The sequence below is a fragment of the Hyperolius riggenbachi genome, chromosome 4, assembly GCF_040937935.1.
Source record: "Hyperolius riggenbachi isolate aHypRig1 chromosome 4, aHypRig1.pri, whole genome shotgun sequence".
In the NCBI taxonomy this organism is placed as follows: domain Eukaryota; kingdom Metazoa; phylum Chordata; class Amphibia; order Anura; family Hyperoliidae; genus Hyperolius; species Hyperolius riggenbachi.
Window position 1 is genome coordinate 205,278,046 of NC_090649.1, and position 19,309 is coordinate 205,297,354.

The window sequence follows — 19,309 nt, forward strand, 5'->3', positions numbered from 1 at the left end:
CAAGGAACAAGTGTCAATGTAGTGGGTAATTTATAATGTAGCATCAAGAAGTTTTCATCATCACTGCCAATAACATTACAAGGCAAGAATGCTCAACTTTCACCACACATCCTTACACGTCTGTCCTTTCTCCATTATCACTAGTAGCAGCAAACAGGAAAGCTTCAGGTCACCAGTAGACTGTTACACCCAAGCAGAGTTGGCATGAAAAGAAACCTGCTAATAGATTGGCTTGCTTCGTGTAACTATAACCGTGGCACCTGCTAAGTGACCAGATAAACTCGGGATAGCAACAGGGATATTACAGTGAGACAGGAACTTCTGATATTCTACACCCACAATTCTCAAGGACAATCTGCTACATTTATAGGTATATAAACCCACAACACATACAATTGTGTTTGATAGCTGCAACAATATTGCAGTTCATTACTTAGTTTGCAAGTGCCTATCCAAAACAATTGTATTTTATAAATGCCTTGTTTCTAACATGCTTTGAATGAGCAGTACAAATCTCCTGTTTGTATCTCATAACAGCCTGTTATCGTCACAAGAGTGAATAGAACTGCCCCAGCTGTCAATAGTAATCAAAGTCTTCAAAGTCAGAACCCAACCGTTATTACATTTATAGTTAACTCCAATGTATCCAGAGCGGGCCAATCCAATAGGACTTTCTAGAGACTCCGTTTACTGTAGGTGTCTGAATTTTGTAAATAAGATTATTATTTATTTTTATTTTTTTTCAATTACAAGGGTTGGACAGAGGTGGGGCTTAAGCCTGCTTGATTGAGAAACTTTGCAAGAAAAGTAGAGTAGACAGTGTACTTTTCAGGCCCATCTAAACAGGAGCTTGAGTACTTCTATGCTTATCAATTTCTCTTTAAATGCTAAACAACTCTCCTATAATTTCTAGACTATGAGAAGTGATTATAATCAAAAACATTCTACAAATCAAAATGAACCTTTTTTTCACGTAAGATTTTTTTTATTGTTATAAAAGTCTTTCAAGGTGCTGGATACATTCTGTAAAGGTTTAAGCTACACACAAGAAAAAAGGCTACACACCAGCCACCATCCTGAGATATGAGAAATGTTTTTTTAACCTAGGCAGAGAGGTTCCTCTATCTGTTCTCATATTTGTAAAAACAACCCCCCCCCCCCCCTCTCCCCCCCCCCCCTCTCCCCCCCCCCGAAAAAAAACCCACGTCCACATCTAAAAAATGCTAAGTTGGGGAAAGGAAGAAAAAAGAAAAAGGGACCTGAGAGTTACCCAGGATTTGAGTTTTCAAATTAATCTTGTTAAAGAAACACTGAACCAGAAAAAAAATTATGATATAATGAATTGGTTGTGTAGTACGGATAATTACTAGAACAAGCCGACGCTCAAATTAGAACAAATTTAAAAAAAAGGTAAATTTGGCTGCTGGCAAAATACGGTGCCCGAATTACGTGTCGTGAATCTTGCCTCAATGTAGGTTTGTAGTTATAGTAAAAAAAAATAATCTTGGTCTTGGTGAGGTATCTTTAAAGATGAGAGGCAAAGTGAAAGTGAATACCCCCCCCATGTAACTAAACAGTTCAAGGCATAGCACTATTCTAAGTCAACTACATCAGGGATTTTCTGCTAATTGATTCAAAGGGGAAAAAAAAAAAGTCTTTGTAGCTTGTGCGTCCCTTTGAAAGGAAATCATCTGTGGACCCTGCCTTTCCTTTGTCCCATGAAGGTGTGGTGACCCACTCTTATCTAGCGCAGCTAAGGGAACACCCATGGGAAATTCAAAATGACAGCACAGAGAACTCAGGAAAGTGATTTTCCCTACTGCTGCCTTGTCTCTCTTCAAATCCTTCAGTGCACCAACACATATCCTGGCAGGAAGTATTAGGAAACATTAGTAAAAAGATACAGACGTTTTGGGCTAAAACACATAGTTATGCTATTGGTGAATCTTGCTAATGAGCAGCAAACAGTTATAGGAAAACTTAGCAAATCTTCACAGGGAAATATACAAAAAACACAGGTGGCACATTCAATAAAGCATTCAGGCATTCATAAATTTAACTGAAATTAAATGAGTAGGTAACAAAACTGAAGTTACTGCTGCTACAAAATCTTCAGATTACAGCTTAACATGCAATCACGGGGGTGATCAGTTAGCTCGCTAAAGAGATTCATAAGGATGATGCTCTAAGAAAGTAAAACAGATACAAATTCATCTAGTCCTGTTTAAAAAGAAATAAAGCTAATGTTTACAACTGACAGCTAGAATATGATACGTCATGCTAAACGACGTTCACACTGCTCTCGCCTTGATACAAAGATTCGTGTGCTTACATGAAAGTTATGCCAGGGACATAAAGTAGATATCAGTTCTGCAAGCTTAACCACACAGACCTTGTGCATGCAAGTCTTCAACACTGAACTGTGCTGGGGGTTTATACAGCCAAGTGTGTGTGCACACTGAACGCAAGGCACCAATATTTATAGGACAAACTGCAGTAAAATCTGTTTAACAAGGAAATTGAAATACAGCTTTATTTATATTACATAGCTTAACCTGAAGGTTTCCTTCGAGAGGAGCAGCACAAGATCTGAAGCATGTAATGTCCGTACAGCTAGCATTGTTCCATGGGCCTAAGAGGAAGTGTTTCAAAGCCAGACTGTGCTTAGAACAAAGTCACTGTAGCAAATGACAATTGTAGCTTTGCTCAGTCATAACAAGTGCTGCCACACTGTTGTATTAAAGAATGATGGAAAGACAGGACAAAAGCAATAAGAGGCTCTGGTGGCTCCAACAAACCTGACATCAGTAGCTCTATTCTGACTACCATGACATCCGTACAGAGCATGCTGTACAATAAGAGTTTACTTCTAGGCATTCATTGTGTGCTGCCCCTTTCATGCATTGCCAGATATTGTCATAGCTTCCCATTAACAATGAAGAGCTGATGAATACCACTCCGCTAATGAATACAATATTAAGGGGGAAAACATGGCTGGAATACACAAACTGCACCATTCCTGTGCTATGGTGCAATAAGAAGAATGTCACATTATGCAACTAGCAAATGAAACCCCTGCACACTAGAAAATAAACCAATATGGTAAACAAGTAATAACTCCACAATCGAAATTGAATTAGGAGGTAATGGTAGATTCAACCACCTTCTCTACTCAACCTATTAGATGTCAGCACAAATTTGTGTACCTTTCACTTGAGTGCACATAAAAAACCCTAAATATTGGGACCTGATCAATAATGCAACATGCTAGTATTACTGATTTTACAACACTTTCTAATATAATGCTTGTCAATCCCTGCATTAAATTTGACCTTTGAAACGGTTTCCTACTGAATCTAGTTTATAGCTTCCTTTACCCTTATCTTCACTGCTCATCCTGCCTCTGGAGCTCTTACAGTGAACCGAGCACCATTTTAAGCACCCAGGGAATTCTCAATAGCATGCTAACAATAAGTCTCGTTATTAAAATAAACTTCCATTTTACCTTTTATTATAAAATTAAAGTTTAGCACTTATAGGTGCGTACACACGCACTACTAAAGAGAACGATGGGTCCTTCAGACCCTCCCGCCGGGCGGTCGTTCTCCCGACAGTAGTGCGTGTGTACAGTCTGCCTGCAGACAGTCTGTCTGTCTTTAGCGGATCGTTCAGAAACAGCCTTATCAGTCTGTAGACAGACTGTACACATGCACTACTGTCGGGAGAACGACTGCCCAACGGGAGGGTCCGACGGACTTGTCGTTCTCTTTAGTAGTACGTGTGTACGCACCTTAAGTGTTATTTGCCTACTTCAGCAGGCCTGCCAGTCCGTCCCTTATCTAGAGGGAAATGGTTAAGATCGCATATAGGATTCCTGTAAATAATGTAGATAAGGATGGTGAGAAGGGGAGGGGGGACCATGGCGGTTCTTATACCCAAGATAAATACCAGTGATAGAAAGGGTGCTTAGTTCGCTTTAACAACACCAGGCACACACACAGTTCTAAAGCCCCATACACCCTAGAGAGTTCTTAGCCAAGACAAACAGTCTGGGCCCACACTATTGAAAACGTAGTGTGTTTGCAACCTCTTCAATGTGTTGCCACGAGATCAGGATTGTCTTCATATAGTGGCGACCCCCTCTCCCCGACACACACATACACACAGTGTGATGTCAGAACCTAGGTCGGAGGCGGCCTGGTGATGCGCTGATCCACCTTTTGCGCAATTTTCAATTTTCGATTTTACTTGATTAGCCGCACCCAGGCTATGCATATACATAGGTTAGGATTTAGTTAGTGTTAGGTCCCCTCCCATGGAGGATTGACTTCTTCGCAGTGGGAGGGACAAGTACTACTAGGTTGCATGCAAGCTGTTACGGAAACAAACATCCTCCAGTGGTAGACAGGTCATGTGTATGCTAGGTGTGTATTTTATCCCACAAGTGGGGCTTGCACCCTTTTGCAGGTAGGCACTTGTCTGTTTTTAAGTAGCGCTGTTCATTTCCTTGCCAGAACCTAGGTCCTGACATCAAACTGTGGGAGCCTTCCGACTGCCCAGCAACTTGTATCTCCCTCTGTGCAATGTATATCTATAAAAAAACAAAAAGCAACCTTTGAGTCTGTCGCATTTTAGGGGGTGTGGTTATCGATAATAACAGTTGGTGCTGTTTGTTTTTGTTTTGGTTTTTTTGCCAGCAGTGAAGATGATTATGTGCAGGCTGATTGAGGATCAAATAATATAAACAAATTACGGTACATGATCAATATCAATCATTTTGTGACCTCTATTTTTAACGTCTCATTTTGCAATGTATGGATTTCTTTTTTCCACTTTTAAAGTTCCTCTTTAAATGTCACTAAGTAGTAGTCCTGTTACAGATTTCTTACTCTGAAAATACACATTTCACAAAAGAGTTGTTTATTACTCCTTTTCAGAGTTGCTTGATTAAAAAAATCTGAGCCATATATAATGTACAAATAATAATAACATAATAAATGTAGTGTACAAATATCCAGGTTTGGCCATTTGGATCATGCATTTCTAGGCACAACACTTTGGTATAAAAAGACTTGGCCCAGGGACATTAGTGTTAGTACTGACCTTCCACTGGTCACGGGGAAGCAGCTCCACAACCACCACATCACCATTCAGAGCTCGGTTCCTGGGGACCACGCCATCAATAAATATGTCTCTGACGCCATCCTAAACAAATAAAACACATAACTGTTTCATTACAGCACTAGACACAAAACAGAAAAAAAATCCACAAACTGTTCATTCATAAAAAGTACATTTATTTATGATATGGAAGTGCTGCCTATTTTCTTTGAAAATCAGTCTTTAAAGGTCAATACCATTTAGTACAGTGTTACGGCAAACAGAAAGTGCAAGCTGTGTTTACATATATTGACCTGGAATATCGCATTGATTAGGCTCAACCTTTTGCAGTATGTGAAACACAAACTCTCAAGGGTTACCCATTGACTTCCCTTCCATGGTTCATTCATTAGATACTAGCATACAAGACCTTCATGGCTCTTCACTATACTGCAAGTTAATCATTAGTACACACAATTAAGTTGGCCATGAACGTTTATAAGAAGGTCATAGAAGGCAGGAAGTTCCAAAGCTAGTGTATCGAAAAAGTTAATGGTCAGCTAAACAACCAGAAGATAGTTTTGTCCTAAAACAGTGACACCATTTTGGACCTTCTTAACACACCACTATAACCCATTAACATACACCAAACTGCTAAAGTATTGAAATGCCTGCCTTTACACACACATTGACTTTAATGACATACAAGTCTTAATGAATAGTCTAATATGGTTATAGGTATAATTGTTTCATGAAAGGATTTTAATTGGAGTCATATATTCTGATTGATTTCAACTCTGAACAGGTAAGGGATACTGTGCCAATAAGGGGTTTCTGTATTTAGCCTTACATCCCTGCTCCACCACCTGCTAATACTCTTACCACTTCCTTCCAAGGTGCAGAAGAGCCCTTTGTACTTCAGCAATAGGGACAAAGGTACCATCCCATCGTCAGAAGAATGGGAAGATGGGGCTGACCTGAGGTCAACCTGTACTCAGATGAACAGGGATAAATACATCTTGGTTAATATGGAGTCTGAATATTACCCAACTCCTGTAGTGCAAAGAAGCAGGACTCATGTAGTCATAGTAATGAACACGAGATACTAGCTGTTATTTCCTTGGTGTTTATTACATACCAGTTAATATGCAGTCATACTCATTTGTAAATTGAGTTTGATGTCAGTTTTAATAACATCTCAAAAATGCAGCAGAGCTGGGTAACCTGACAATCTGTAAAAGGGCTACAAACCTGTATAAAGGCGGCAAACCTGAGATCTACCAACAAAAATAAAAAAGTCCTACTACAGAGAGCAGTGCAAGACCTTTGAAAACAGCAATGTAAATAGAGGAGTTTAATTCCGTATACAATCAAGGCACTCTAGGAGTAATATTGTTCCCTGTTGTGCTCAACAGAGAGTCTAAAAACAGACAATTAGTTTTGTGGCACCCCTAAAAATCACGAAAAATAAAGCCAGATGCTCTGAGTAATGACATGCAAATCACTTGCTAGCACATGCCAAAGTGTTGTTAAGAAGCCAACGTGAGCCTTGTTAAACTTGCATTTGACTTTAGCACATGAAGGCTTCTGCAATAACGACAACTAATTCATTTAATGACAAGTACTGTAATGTTCTGGGAAGAAAACTAAAAGCCTAAAATATGTTCTTAAGCATGAACAGCTTTGCATGACATTACACATATGCCACCAATTGTTGGTTACAAGATTAAGGCTACTTTCCCACCAAGACGTTGCGTTTTAGGGGACGCTATGGTCGCATAACGTTCTAACGCAACGCATGGTGGTGTTGAAGTTGGACGTCAGATTGAGCTGCGTTATGCAGCTCTCAAAGCAGCCGCTCCATGTTAGTGATAGGAAGTCCTGATCTTTTTAAGGATTCGGATCATTTGAATCGGATCACTGAAAAGATCCGGATCTTTGAACCGAATCATTTGAATCATTTTACTAGGGAAGCAGACTGGGTGAAATGACTAGCAGGACAGGACTTTCTCTGCACTGTACATTCTGTATGTTCATGTTTCTTCTAGAGAGAGACATCCACTGTGAACCGAATCTTTCATTGGGACGATCCGTGTGATTTGACTCACAAAAAAGATCCGAATCAAATGAACGATTCGTTCATGATCCGGACAACACTACGAGTCCTACCACGAATCACCACAGTGCAGGGATTATTAATTAGCCATGTGGCTGGCCGCGGAGGAGGAGGGGAGACCTCCTCCTCCAACATTACTGAGCATGTGCAAACAGTGTAACGTGACTTAGCCCAGTATAACGTACAGCATGCAGCACTTTGTTTAAACGTGCTGCGTTACTATGTAACGCAACATGTGCACTGTGAACAGCACATTGATTTTACAGTGCTGTGAGTTAGGCTGCGTTACTGGCTGCTGCAACGTGGGACTTTAACGTCCCACTGTGAAACCAGCCCAAGTCTGCCACAGTGTGAATTGTTATTTGTACAACTTTACACTCGATAAAAGACTTAAAGAGACACTGAAGTGGAAAAAAAAATATGATATAATGATTTGAGGATTTGTATGTGTAGTACAGCTAAGAAATAAAACATTAGGAGCAGAGACATGAGTCTAATATTGTTTCCAGTACATGAAGAGTTGAGAAACTCCAGTTATCTATGCAAAAGAGCCATTGAGCTCCACGACTTTCAAAGTCACAGAGAGCTCTGTCTTCCAAAGCTTATCTCACCGGTCAGTCGTATTTTGTTTTTCTCTGCCTGAGGACAGTTCAAAAGTTCACTGACCTGCTTTGTAACATCATTTACTAATTACTACTAATGTTCTAGTAATTATCCGTACTACACAACCTATTCATTATATCATAATTTTTTTTTCACTTCAGTGTCTCTTTAAAAACAGAATTAAATGACAGCATTTCAGCATATAACTGAGTAATAGTCATAAGTCCTTATAATATAACTGTCCTTATAAGTAATTATAAGTCCTTATAATATGGGATTTATAAGCATTTCCAGTTAAAGGAATACTTAAGTCTGCTAGAAAAAAAATGACATTATAGAGGGCGCTATTGCGGCCGGGAACGCGGACAATCAGCCGCGTTCTCAGCCTGTCAGCCGGTGACGGCAAACCTGAAGTGGCCGACGGCGAGTCCAGGTGCATCGGAGGGACACGGCGAGGGCACCGTTCAGCTGCAGGGGGCTGAGTAAAAGTCATTTTTTTTTTTAGCAGACAAGTATTCCTTTAAGGCACTGTCTTGTGGCACAGTGGCTGCATATGAAGGGTGTTCGCTTTTTAAGTGTCAGAATAAGGGCTCCTCTCCACTGAGCACAATTCACTCCGAATCGCAAAACACCTGCGATTTTTATATCGCCAGGATTGCTGGTTTAAAATAAGAATTGCATAAAGTATTTTCCCATTTCCGTGATTCGATTTTATGTGAAGCGACATTTCTTCTTGGAGCAATTTTTACCTGCAATTGCGCTTCAATGTTAATAGACAAATGCATAATCACAGTCACATACACAAAATTAATTAAAAATCGCAAACGCTTGCTTTTGTGTTTGCATTATGCGATTGCTGGTGGAAAAGAGCCCTAAAAACATATCTTACTTTTGATTGAATTGATTCAAAAGAAAGGCGTTTCACAAGTCTCAGCCCGCTTCTTCAGGAGAATACAAGTGCCTTTAAAATATGGTCACAAGCATGGACGCCAGGACGTGTTGTCTTTTTAATCATGCTGAATAAATAAATTTACTCTTTTTACATTAACCCTGTGGTTTGGGTTCTTACATCTGGAGTGGTAAAGACACCCTTCCCTCCACCATATACTTTTTTGTTTCATTAAATTACCTATTTTTGGGAGCCTCCACCCCCAGTACCAAATATTACATCTCCTTTGGAGGTGTTCACCTGCCGGGTGTGGTGTTTTCTACAACTAAGAAGGACCAACCAGGAGTGGGTGCATCCAGTTCCTGTAGGACCTGAAATACCGAGCTGGGACGTTTATTTCCCCGTTGGCTATATATACGGTGGTTGCAGGGGCTGCAACCCACCTTTGTGAGTATACACTTGTACTACAATCTAACATCTAATACCCCACAATGCTGCACCATTTGGCTCCTGGTCTCTCCTCGTCATACAGGTGACCGTGGTATTCCCACAGTGACCACCTTTTCTATTATTACTGACCACTACTTTGTCTGACTACTCGCTCTGTTGACAACCACTGTCCGTCTGAGAACTCTCCTTGTCGCTGAACCCTTGCCTGGCCAATGGCCCACTTGCTGTCAAACTCCTGCATGTCTGACTACCTACTGTGGCATCAAGCTCATTCACAACATAGATGTATGAAGATCCGGCACTGCTTCTAGCTTTAAAAAGAGCTTTATTGCCAGCGGCTCTTTCAATATGCAAAAAAGTTTCCAACAAGTTTCCAACAAGGTAGTCAAGAAATATTCATGCGGTAAAAACATGCAAGGTGCACATACCCGTTGTGGTTAGTGAAGGCTGTGGGGCATGGTGGTAAGAACGGCCCGCCTAACGTCCGTTTCGCTTCAGTAGCGTCTTCAGAGGCAGTGTGGCAATTCACGACTGTCCGTTTCCGGGTTAAATACTGCATGAGGAATCATTTCCGGGTCGCATCGTCGCTTCTACGCGTACAAAAGTACGCATGCTCCCACTAACGTACGCATGGATGCGTAATGACGTCAATGGAGCATGCGCACATCCATGCGTACGTTAGTGGGAGCATGCGTACTTTTGTACGCGTAGAAGCGACGATGCGACCCGGAAATGATTCCTCATGCAGTATTTAACCCGGAAACGGACAGTCGTGAATTGCCACACTGCCTCTGAAGACGCTACTGAAGCGAAACGGACGTTAGGCGGGCCGTTCTTACCACCATGCCCCACAGCCTTCACTAACCACAACGGGTATGTGCACCTTGCATGTTTTTACCGCATGAATATTTCTTGACTACCTTGTTGGAAACTTGTTGGAAACTTTTTTGCATATTGAAAGAGCCGCTGGCAATAAAGCTCTTTTTAAAGCTAGAAGCAGTGCCGGATCTTCATACATCTATGTTGTGAATGAGCTTGATATCTTCGTTTCTTGATCCTGAGCACGCTGTGCTGTACATGTGCGGATACCTGGTGGAATCTATGCCTTTTTGTTTTGCAAGCTGTGACATATTTTGAGTGCCGCCGTAGTGCCAGTCGCTGTACCCTCCATTGTTACTACTGTGGCATCAACTCTGCATCCAAGTGACTGTCCAAATAGTTAGCAACTCAGTCTGCCTGCAAACCATTCTGCCTCATCACCAGAGGTCCCAGTTTCAGTCCCTGGATTGTAAACCACACGATAAGCTGTTCTCGCCACTATGGTGTCCAGTTTTTGTTTTTTTTAATACATATAATAATAATAGTAAAAAAAAACACAATGCAAAGGCTTATAGATTTCAGACCCAAACCGTAACCTCACTCATGCTGAAGGAACACGATTAGATGGCCAATAAAGTAGCGCATCAAATTCCCAGCCGATGGTTTGATTTGTTATTTAGTTTTAAAATGAGTGAGCGTTCGCAGCAATGGAATGCTTTACATGTTCAGTTCACATGGAAAATGTTACCCTAATAAAACTAGTATAACTAGTATACTGAAACTAAAACTAGTATATTTCAAATTTAAAAACAAAAAAGTGTGAATCAAAGGATTTACATACCAAATTCACAACCCTGGATCATACTCCTGAGGTGACTCTAGCATAATTACAGGTGATCCACTGTAAAAGGAGACCCTGCCTTTGATCAGTTTTTCTGATTGCCATTTTTATTCTGATTTTTATTTATATGACTGCTATTGTAGAGCCACAGCAAGGTACCTCTCCATAAAACAGGACAAGCTACTCAGCAGATAGCCAAGCAGTGTGTCTGTACAGCAATTGTTCCAAAATGATCACCCAAAAGGATTGATTTAAACTGAAGAAATAAAGCATGTGTATGTAGCTTAAATTCAGCTGAGCCTTTTATGTGAGAAGAAAAAAAAAAAGGAGTGGAGCGTGTTGCCTGAATTAGTTTACTTTACCAAATAAAATATTACACATAACCCAAGATAAGGCTGCCTGCACACACTAACAGGCAGTGTATAGCTCTGTAGCTGTAACAGAATGTTCTGTAAGACCCTGAAAAGCTGAAACAATCTGATTGGGACAAAAGCTTCAGCAGCTGTGTGCTGCCTCCCATGACTTGATGCAGAAAGATTGCAGGACTGTTTATCAGGAGAGAGTTTCAACGGGAAACAGATTTTTGCACATGTTACAGAGTGTTTTCCCTCTTCAAAGGCCTGAAAGGGTCAAAACCTGGCGGTTCAGACATGCAAATAATAGTGTTTTACCATGGTAACAGTTTTGTACATGTTCATATCTAAAACAGCACATTTTGTGCCAGATTACAGAAGTTAAAAGCTTTAAAATGGTCAACTATAGGCTCATCTATTCAGTGTTTCTCCTGTAATTGTATATTTGTTACGGCCAGAACCCGAAGTTTGGCCACTTTGCGTTCTGGCCGGCCACTTCGGGTTCTGGCCGGTCAATGTGCGAAGTGGCCGCGGCGGTGCGGCCAATGTTAGAAATGAAAGGATTCCAGTAAGATAATGTATGTTCTGGCCGTCTCGCTGCGGCCACTTCGCACATTGACCGGCCAGAACCCCGAAGTGGCCGGCCAGAACGCAAAGTGGCCAAACTTCGGGTTCTGGCCATAACATATTCGCAACCCTGCTCCAGGAGGACCATTTCTAATCAACTACCCTTTTGGCAATCTGCATTATATTCTAATATCACCCAGGTGAAGACTAAAAACATAACATCCAATAGCTGAAGCCTTCACAAAAACAAATAATATACACTGTATTAGTCAAAATAGAAAAAAAAAAAAAACACACGGCTAAGAGAAATATAAAAAACTGTCCATAAAAAAAATAGGAGGCATACAAACCCCCAAATAATGTGACTATTGTTGATGTTGACAGTTTAATGACACTGGCAGCCATACTGATTTTGCTCCAAGTGCTTAGGATAGCATCTTTCATCTTATGGCGTACCCCATGCATGGGCTTGTCCCCCCTGAAGCTTCTAGCAAAGCCTCACCTTACAGATAACATTCTCCCACAATGATTCTGAAAGGCAAACTGAGATTTCTGCCAAGGCAGAGTTCCCTGATGGATCTTCTATGAAGGCTTTTCCCCCCACTTACATAACATCCTATTACTTGGGAAATGACTATTGTTGGCAAATATTAGAATGTGGAAGCAATCACACATGCAAACTTGGAATCAATGTGTAGTATCTCTACACGTCTCCTGGATTAGTTATATTCTCCTTAATCAGAGACACATTGCTTTGAAATGAATACAGTACTGAAAAACGCAAAATCTCTTGTTCATGCATTAGGCGTGTCTGAAAAGTGACAGGATCAGCCTTATTTCTTCTATCCTATAAGATCCTATACCTGTTCTAATGTGGTCTGTCTTACTGCAGCCTTTCCTAGTTGCACAGTGGCTATATTAATCTCTGTTATATAATCTAATCATCTTTCCTCTGACTGCTTTGTCGGGCTCAGGCACTGAGGCAGGAATGTGCTGCTCTGCTTGTGATAGGATAGAAGTTATACACACCCTCTCCACGCCCCCTGCAGGCTCTGTGTGAGTCACAGACTGAGCTCCTCTCTGCCTATCACAAGCTAGTTAGCAGCCATATCTTGTTTGTAAACACTGCCTAAAACTGGCAATTACAAGCCAGGATCGCAGCAGGGAGTGGCAGAAACAGCACAGAGGGGCCCAGGAGAACATAATGAATAGAATGGTATGCTTTTTATTGTAAGAATTTTAGAGTACAGATTCTCTTTAACCTGTGATGCCTGTAAGAAGGTAGTACTTACAACAAAAGCCACTTAAGTGCCATAGGAATACCACAAAGATACACTAATACAATATACCTTTGAACTAGCTGATCGGCTTGAGATAGCTGAACACATAGCCAATCGGTTACTATTTCCTCAACAGCTCATAAATGGTGCCTAAATCAACATCTTGGTTCCATATAGCCACCGCTTTCTATTGCGGTCTATTGAGGCGCTTGCCGAAGCTGGGGCCCAAAATCAACTTGCTATTTTATAAATGCATATACCCAGCGCTACTCTGTTTTTTGTCTTTTTTTTACTTAGAACTTGTAGTCTGGGGAGTATGAGGGTGTTTCCACATTTGAAAGTGGTGGGTTGAAAATTGAGGTATAGGGAGAGATTGTAACCCACCAGCACCCTCATTATCAAATTAGTGCTACGTAAGCCATTTTGTAATTGAAGGTCATTAAGAACCTCTACTTTACAGCCTGCAGCCAGCTATAGTTTTCCATACAAGACAGATTATTCAAAACAGGTTTCCTTGCACCATGATTGTGTACATGGTCTTGCAGGGTCCCTGCAGTTCATCTCAAGACTTTTATCTGCTCTTCTTTGGGAACGCAAATGCAAACTAAAATATAGTTCATTTGCATAAAAAAAACATGAGCACATCAGAGCAGAGAACGCAGAATAAGGTATTAGATCTAAATTTTCACATGCATGACCTCCGCATCAGTGGTCTGTGGGAAACAGCATTACTTCCTTATCTGCATTAGACATGTCCATTAAAAAAGCATTTTACTGAATATCTGAACAAACACTATGAACTGAGCACTGAAACAAGAAGGGAATTAAAACAGTAACACTGCATAAAGGGGATTAGGATAATTTGGTGGAAAATGAAGCAGGGATACAGAAAACAGATTTGGTTACACTAGCTGGTGGTCCCTGGGTCAGCTGCTTCAAAAAGTGTTCCGCACTCAATTGCCAGCCCATGAATGACAAGTCAGGTAAGAGAACATGAAGGCTGATCATTAATTAAGTCTACAACTACAGAGATCATGGAAGCCTGCAAGAGCAAAGCAACATGATCAGATCATTTTGAGAAAGACAGACATACTTCACAGTCACCAAGATGAGTCTTACCAGCGATGGCAGAAAGGCTTCGTGAAATTTCTTAGGATTGATTCTTAGTGCGCCCTAGAGAACAAGAACAGTGCAATGTCAGAGTCTGCCAGACTGTATGTGCTTGTAACACTCATAACATTTAAACTACTACTTAATATAAATACAATAAATAAATATTATACTTTACATAATGTTCTATATATTTAGAAAGCAAGAGCTGAGCATGGGTTACATAACCTGCGTTCTGACTAGATGAAGCATGAAATTACATTTAAAAACATTTACGGTCAAAACCTGCAAAGGACAACATCAGAAGGATGAATCTTTTGTTTTGGATTTGAAATGATGAGATCATGTGGGAAAGGACTGCTCAGGTGAGGGGTTCCCATCAGATCATCCTAGAGTGGTTACTTTATCCTGGCTGTTGCACATATGTTTCTCCTCAATCCATCTGCAGGTTCAATGTTTCCAAGGCAGTAAACAGAAGTTCGCCCAAGATTTGACAGACCACATGCCTGCAGCTGCTTGACTTGTTAGCTTTTGTCTTTAAGCAGATTTGTGGGCTCTAGGCCACTAAAAATCAACATGCTGTAATGCAAAATACAGAGTACACCCAGAGGCTTCCAAACAGAAATCAAACAGAGCTGGAGATAGAGGAGAACATTACCTTTTCTGGACCCTCGCTTGGGAAATAATGATGTGTTGCAGGGTCTGAATTAAGGTAGCCATACATTAATGATTAGGGGAATTATCAATCTCTCCCTGATATCAATCATTATCCTTCTTCTACCACCTTGTACCATTTCAGCATTCAATGCCAGAAGAAATCCAAACATACATCTCTAGATTAAGGACATTAGACTAGGAAAGGGTTTAAGCACATTAGATTTTCCGTTTCGACTCCCAGCAGATTCACTAACTGATCAATTCTGGTTGAGAATCAATGCCACAGAAAAATGCTGAATCAATTATAAACCAAAATCAGTGCTTAACCCCCTTGGCGGTATGAAAAATACCGCCAGGGGGCAGCGCATCCCCCCGCCCGCTTCGATCGCCTTCGGCGATCTCCGATCAGGAAATCCCGTTCAAAGAACGGGATTTCCTGGAAGGCTTGCCCCGTCGCCATGGCGACGGGGCGGGATGACGTCACCGACGTCATTGGGAGTCCAGCTCCAACCCTCGGCGCTGCCTGGCACTGATTGGCCAGGCAGCGCACGGGGTCTGGGGGGGCGCGCGCCGCACTGGATAGCGGCGATCGGGCGCGCGGCGGCGATCGGGGTGCTGGCGCAGCTAGCAAAGTGCTAGCTGCGTCCAGCAAAAAAAAAAATTATTTAAAATCGGCCCAGCAGGGCCTGAGCGGCACCCTCCGGCGGCTTACCCCGTGTCACATACGGGGTTACCGCTAAGGAGGTTAAGTAAAAAAAAAAAAAAAAAGGTAGGTTGATTGGGGGCGGAGCAAGAGCAGCGGCCCATAGTGCTGCTGTGCATCAAAATTAAAAGGTCCAATCTTTCACCAATTTAATAATTTCGATTGGTTGTCCCGAAAAATCAAGAGCTTTTCTTGGTTTTCGATCGATAAACACGATTGTATTTTCCTTTTTTTTTTTTTTTTTTTTTTCGATTTTTGGAAATTGGACATGTTGGAAATTTCAGACCAACTTTATCAAGAAGTGTATGGTGTGTGATGGGTTGTCAATTACTTGATGTACATATCCAATTTTTTCTGAGCTTTCAATTATTTTCTTCATGACTGAGGAAGAAATTAAACATAGGTGTGTGGTACATTGAAACAATTCAAAAATCTGACTAATCAGGCAGAAAAACTGATTGCTATTCTTAAATTAAACAGATATTTTAAAAATTGTATGGTGTGTGGCCACCTTAAGGCTATGGTTTGATCGATTTTTCAATAGAATTACTACTGATTTATATCATTAGCAATTCTATGGATCATTTAGGAGTATTGGGCAGAAACCTGTATATGTATGGCTAGCTTTCTATTATGAGCTGTTTGAGTTAGTAACAGGACTATGTACTGTACTCTTAAAGAGGTCAGCCAGTTTTAACTACATAATAGAAGTAAAAAAAAGTAGCGTAGCTGTATCTCTTGCAAATAACTAGTCATTGCTGAGAGTCAGAGTTGCCAACTCATCCCTTTACTTACTGACACATCTTAGTTATACAGGTTCTGGGGCTATTTGCACATAATCAGTGCCTTAACTGCATCTACCTAGCCACAAAACCTGTATAATTCATATGTGTCAGTAATTAAAGGGATGAGTTGGCAACACTGCTGAGAGAGTGTGGTCACTTCAGATCAATTGAGTTAACTCTATGTTGACAACTGCCTAATTCAACATCAGTATATTGCAGGAGAAGCAAATTCCTAACAGGAGTTAATAAAGGTCTGTACACACACCTGACTTAAGTCGGCAGAGGCAGCTTAGAACAACCGCCTCAGCCGACAATCAGGCGTGTATGGCGGCCGGCGACCCCCAACATTCAAGCAATCCACCGGACGGATCTACTCAACCTCAAGAACTCCTCTCCCCTGCCGATACCAATTTTTCACACCGCTCCCCCACCGCCACGTCACGTCACACATGCACTGCTTGTCGTCCCTTGGTCACCCCCCCCCAGAATAGCAAAACAGCGTGCCGTCAGCTACACAGCTGATGTGCTTGTGTGCAGCCCAGCAATGTCGCCCAAGGGGGATCAAGTCCTGATCCCCAATGGCGACGTCAGGTGTACGCACCATTAATTATCTGAAGTGAACAACTTCACTTATCTAACCCAAAACTAAAGCATACCACATAAAAACCTGCTGTAAAGTAAATCTACTGATTTATGCAGCTCTGAATAGAGTCACATGAACAGCTAACCATCCATTGGAAACAAGAGAAGCAGAAGCTATTTAATTGACTAAAATTTTATGGATGGACATTTTCCTCGCCAAAAATATTTGGCTAATGGCTGAATACATTAAAAGTAGTAAATATAAGTATTGAGTATGTACTATGAGGGAAAAAAAGCCGCAAAAAGCATCACAAACAAAAACTCAGAACCAAAAATGGCAAAACACAAGAAAACAAACAAACATAGAAACACACAAGGTAGAAAACTGATAGTTGCATTGCACAGCACCAGGAAGATGTTCGTTCCCCAGCACATCAGCAGCTGAACCTTGCGCCAAGTGCAGTGCTCAGTGGTAGTTATAAAATAGCATTAAGCTGCAGCACTATCTAGAACATTTCTTTATAAACATACAGTATCACTTTACCAAACATTTTGCTTTGGAAACTGAACATACAACATCTTAAGTAAGCAAGGACAACAATAGGAGCTGTCACACAGGCACAGTCTCATCGCAGAAGTCGGCATAGGGTTAAAGGATGTTCATCTTTAAAAGTCTTAGGATTCCTGGAGAGTTACAATAAGCTCACTATCAAACTACATGTTCTCAAAGTGAAAGATTCATTTTCATCTCTGGCTTCTCTTAAACAAGCAATTATCGCACTTAAAATTTATATCTGTAAGCAGATGGGTCCAATATCTTTCCTGACCAAAATTCTATTTACCGTGTTGCTCATTTCACGCAGTGATCTCATATTTGGAACAGGCTGCATTCCCATCTGCACAGAACAGATGTTTTTGTGGAGAGGGACGGGCTGGTGATGAGTGGAGGTCTGTACAGTGAGAACTAGGGGGTCGCTGTGTCCACAAAACACTATATGCATAGAATAAAAACCTTTAAGTCACTAGTGCTCAATTCTGCTGTTTTGTAGGAAATCAAAGCTACTGTTTTGCCTTGACAGTTTGTAAGTGGTAAAATCTAAATCTGTTTCAAAAAGGTTTGAGGTTTGTTTTGTAAAAGGCATTAACAAACAGAATTGGTCGCAGACTAATATAACACAAAAGGTATTGCCATGTACTGCAAACAGATAGATACAAAAAGAGAACCTTATTCTTCTCGCTCCAAGCGTCTCTACCAAAATAACAGTGTATAATACTATAAGGCCTCATAATGTGAATACGGCCACAACCATTAGAGATTGTCATGGGCCATGTGGTCCAAGAGGGGGGGGGGGAGATAGAGGGAGGAAAATAGAGAGGAAAACAAAAAAAGAGAGGCTGCAAGATGAGGGTACAACCGCAGACCAGAGGTGAGAATCAACAGACAAACAAAGTAAGATACCAAGAAGGTGAAGTAGGAAAGAGAGCAGAGCCAGAAAGGATTAAGCACCACCAAGGTTTGCTTTAGATAGAATAGTACACACATCTTTCAAGGAAGCCCTATAAACAGATGTCAAGGGTCCCACATTTTACCAAATTTATCAATCTTGTCTTCCAAAGTAGCTGACATTTGTTGTTGGATCATAAATGCTGACACTCTGCCTTTCGCCTCCTCAAAACAAGACAAATTGGGTTCTTCAGGCCCGAGCCATACTTTGCTTAGCCGCTACAAAGATAAAGTGAGCCAATACCTGCCGACACTTGTTCAGGGATTCCAACCTAAAATGTAATAGCGCCAGCCAGAGATCTTTTGGAATAGATATTCCCAAACAACGACTGAAACATGTGAAAGATCCTCAACCAGAACCTGGCAAGCATTGTGCAAGACCAAAAGGTGTTCAACATGTCACCATTAACACCATATTTCCTAAAGCAAAGACCAGAGTTTGTATTTGAACGGTGTCTCAATCTGGCCGGTACCCAGTAACAGCGGAGAAATACTTTATAGTCTGACTCTACAATTGCTAAATTGGAAAGTGTGTCTGTGGCGGAATGAGAGTGCAGAGCCAGTGGCGTAACAGCATATAACAAAAGCGACACTGCCAGGAATCTGGAACTTCTCGCTCAGTCCCTCCCAAGAGAGAATGCCAGAGCCTTAAATCAAACCTGCTCAAGGCCCCCCTCTTTCCACCATTTGAAATTTTGAGGATTGTCTAGGCCAGGAACAAACACTGGGTTATCAATAAAATACATCAAAGGTAGGGTAGGAGACATTAGTCGTTTGATGGTTTGGGATTCAAATCAGTTACTCCAAACAATGTAGCATTACTGCACTCAGATTCGGGGAGCAGAGTACCTTTGAGAGCTAGATAGGAGTCTGGATTGACTGAGGAGCAGCCATAGGGATATCAAAATAAGTCCAAAGTGGCATTCTCTCACCCTTGTAAAGATTTATGA

At 41.2% G+C, this 19,309-nt stretch overlaps 1 protein-coding gene across 3 annotated transcripts in view; it reads right to left on the reverse strand.

Moving 5' to 3' along the window:
- DIS3L2 (DIS3 like 3'-5' exoribonuclease 2) overlaps positions 1-19,309 on the reverse strand; it is a 313,259-nt gene that overhangs the window by 221,175 nt on the left and 72,775 nt on the right. For all 3 annotated transcript variants that reach the window (XM_068281273.1, XM_068281272.1, XM_068281274.1), the window contains 2 exons: positions 14,138-14,191; positions 5,104-5,205 (listed from right to left, as the gene is read on the reverse strand). In XM_068281273.1, coding sequence (XP_068137374.1) covers positions 5,104-5,205; positions 14,138-14,191 — 156 coding nt within the window. The remainder of the gene's footprint in view (positions 1-5,103; positions 5,206-14,137; positions 14,192-19,309) is intronic.